At 40.4% G+C, this 1,010-nt stretch overlaps 1 protein-coding gene across 1 annotated transcript; it reads right to left on the bottom strand.

The window, feature by feature from the left end:
• Tsp_13587 (hypothetical protein) lies at window positions 1–540 on the bottom strand. Its single transcript, XM_003370308.1, has 3 exons — window positions 368–540; window positions 112–254; window positions 1–80 (listed from the first exon to the last, which is right to left on the bottom strand). Exons 1-3 carry the CDS (start codon window positions 538–540, stop codon window positions 1–3), a joined length of 396 nt encoding a protein of 131 aa, XP_003370356.1.
• Window positions 541–1,010: the final 470 nt, after the last annotated feature.

The following is a 1,010-nucleotide window of genomic DNA, read 5'->3' on the forward strand; positions in this document are numbered from 1 at the left end:
TCACAGAAAACCCATTAAAAATGGCTTTCCCCAGGGTAAACGGAAAGCATTATGTTTCATCTCCATCGGTATACCTCGCTCTGTTTATTTTTCTCCGGTAATAAATTTTACCGGGAGTTTCGTTATACAGTGCTTTCCATCGGCTAACCACGTGGAAACTGTGCTGAGGTCCTTCTCGGTTTGAAAGCTGCAAGGTGTAACGGAAAACATTTCGTTCATCTCCATCGAGATGCCTCGCCAAGGTTTCCCTTCTCCTGTAATAAATTCTACAGCAGTTTCGTTATGCAGTTCTTTCCATCGGCTAACCACATGGAAGCTGTGCTAGAGCTCCTTCTCGGTTTGAAAGCTGCTAGGCGTAACGGAAAACGTTTCGTTCATCTTTATCGGGATGCTTAGCCGAGGTTTCCCTTCTCCTGGAATAAATTCCACAGGGTTTTCGTTGTACAATGCTTTACCCTGTTTCACCACTTGACAGACGTGTTTCAATTCCTTTTCGTTTCTTGCTACCGGAAGACGGAGGGAAAGACCTTGGAAAAGCATTACCGAATCATTTTTATCTCCTATATCTTCCGCTTTCTGCTAACGATAAGTGACGCTTCACCAGTACAAAGCAGAAAATGTATTTGGTTTCTATCACAAAGGTTATCAATTTCTATCTTTATAAACAGCCTCCCAACGGCTTACAGCGTAGAAGCAATATCTTCGTTCTCGTCGATATCTCATATCATAGCAATATCTCGTTTCTTATTTCTTGCCAATAAAACACAACCAGCAAGTTTTTCGAAATAAACCAAAATAATACTTTTCATCGACACTATTCTCGATCTTTCGCTTACGATCACTCTCGGTTCACGAGAATAGAGTAATTCTTAAAAGAAATGGCATACTTACTTCCGGCAACTGTAACTACAGAAATAAATGACGTGCAAGATCAAGAATAAATAATGATTCTGCAATATTATTAAGAACAGCACTTGACTGTAGATTCAAAAGAATCCACCACAGTGCGA

Source organism: Trichinella spiralis (assembly GCF_000181795.1).
Source record: "Trichinella spiralis strain ISS 195 chromosome Unknown Scfld958, whole genome shotgun sequence".
Lineage (NCBI taxonomy): Eukaryota > Metazoa > Nematoda > Enoplea > Trichinellida > Trichinellidae > Trichinella > Trichinella spiralis.

Coding starts and splice junctions, on each gene's coding strand:
- Tsp_13587 (XM_003370308.1), bottom strand. CDS start 540: ATGCTTTTCCAAGGTCTTTCCCTCCGTCTTCCGGTAGCAAGAAACGAA. Junction 255..367: donor CCGATAAAGATGAACGAAAC/GTTTTCCGTTAC, acceptor AATTTATTACAG/GAGAAGGGAAACCTTGGCGA. Junction 81..111: donor ACTGTATAACGAAACTCCCG/GTAAAATTTATT, acceptor AAAAATAAACAG/AGCGAGGTATACCGATGGAG.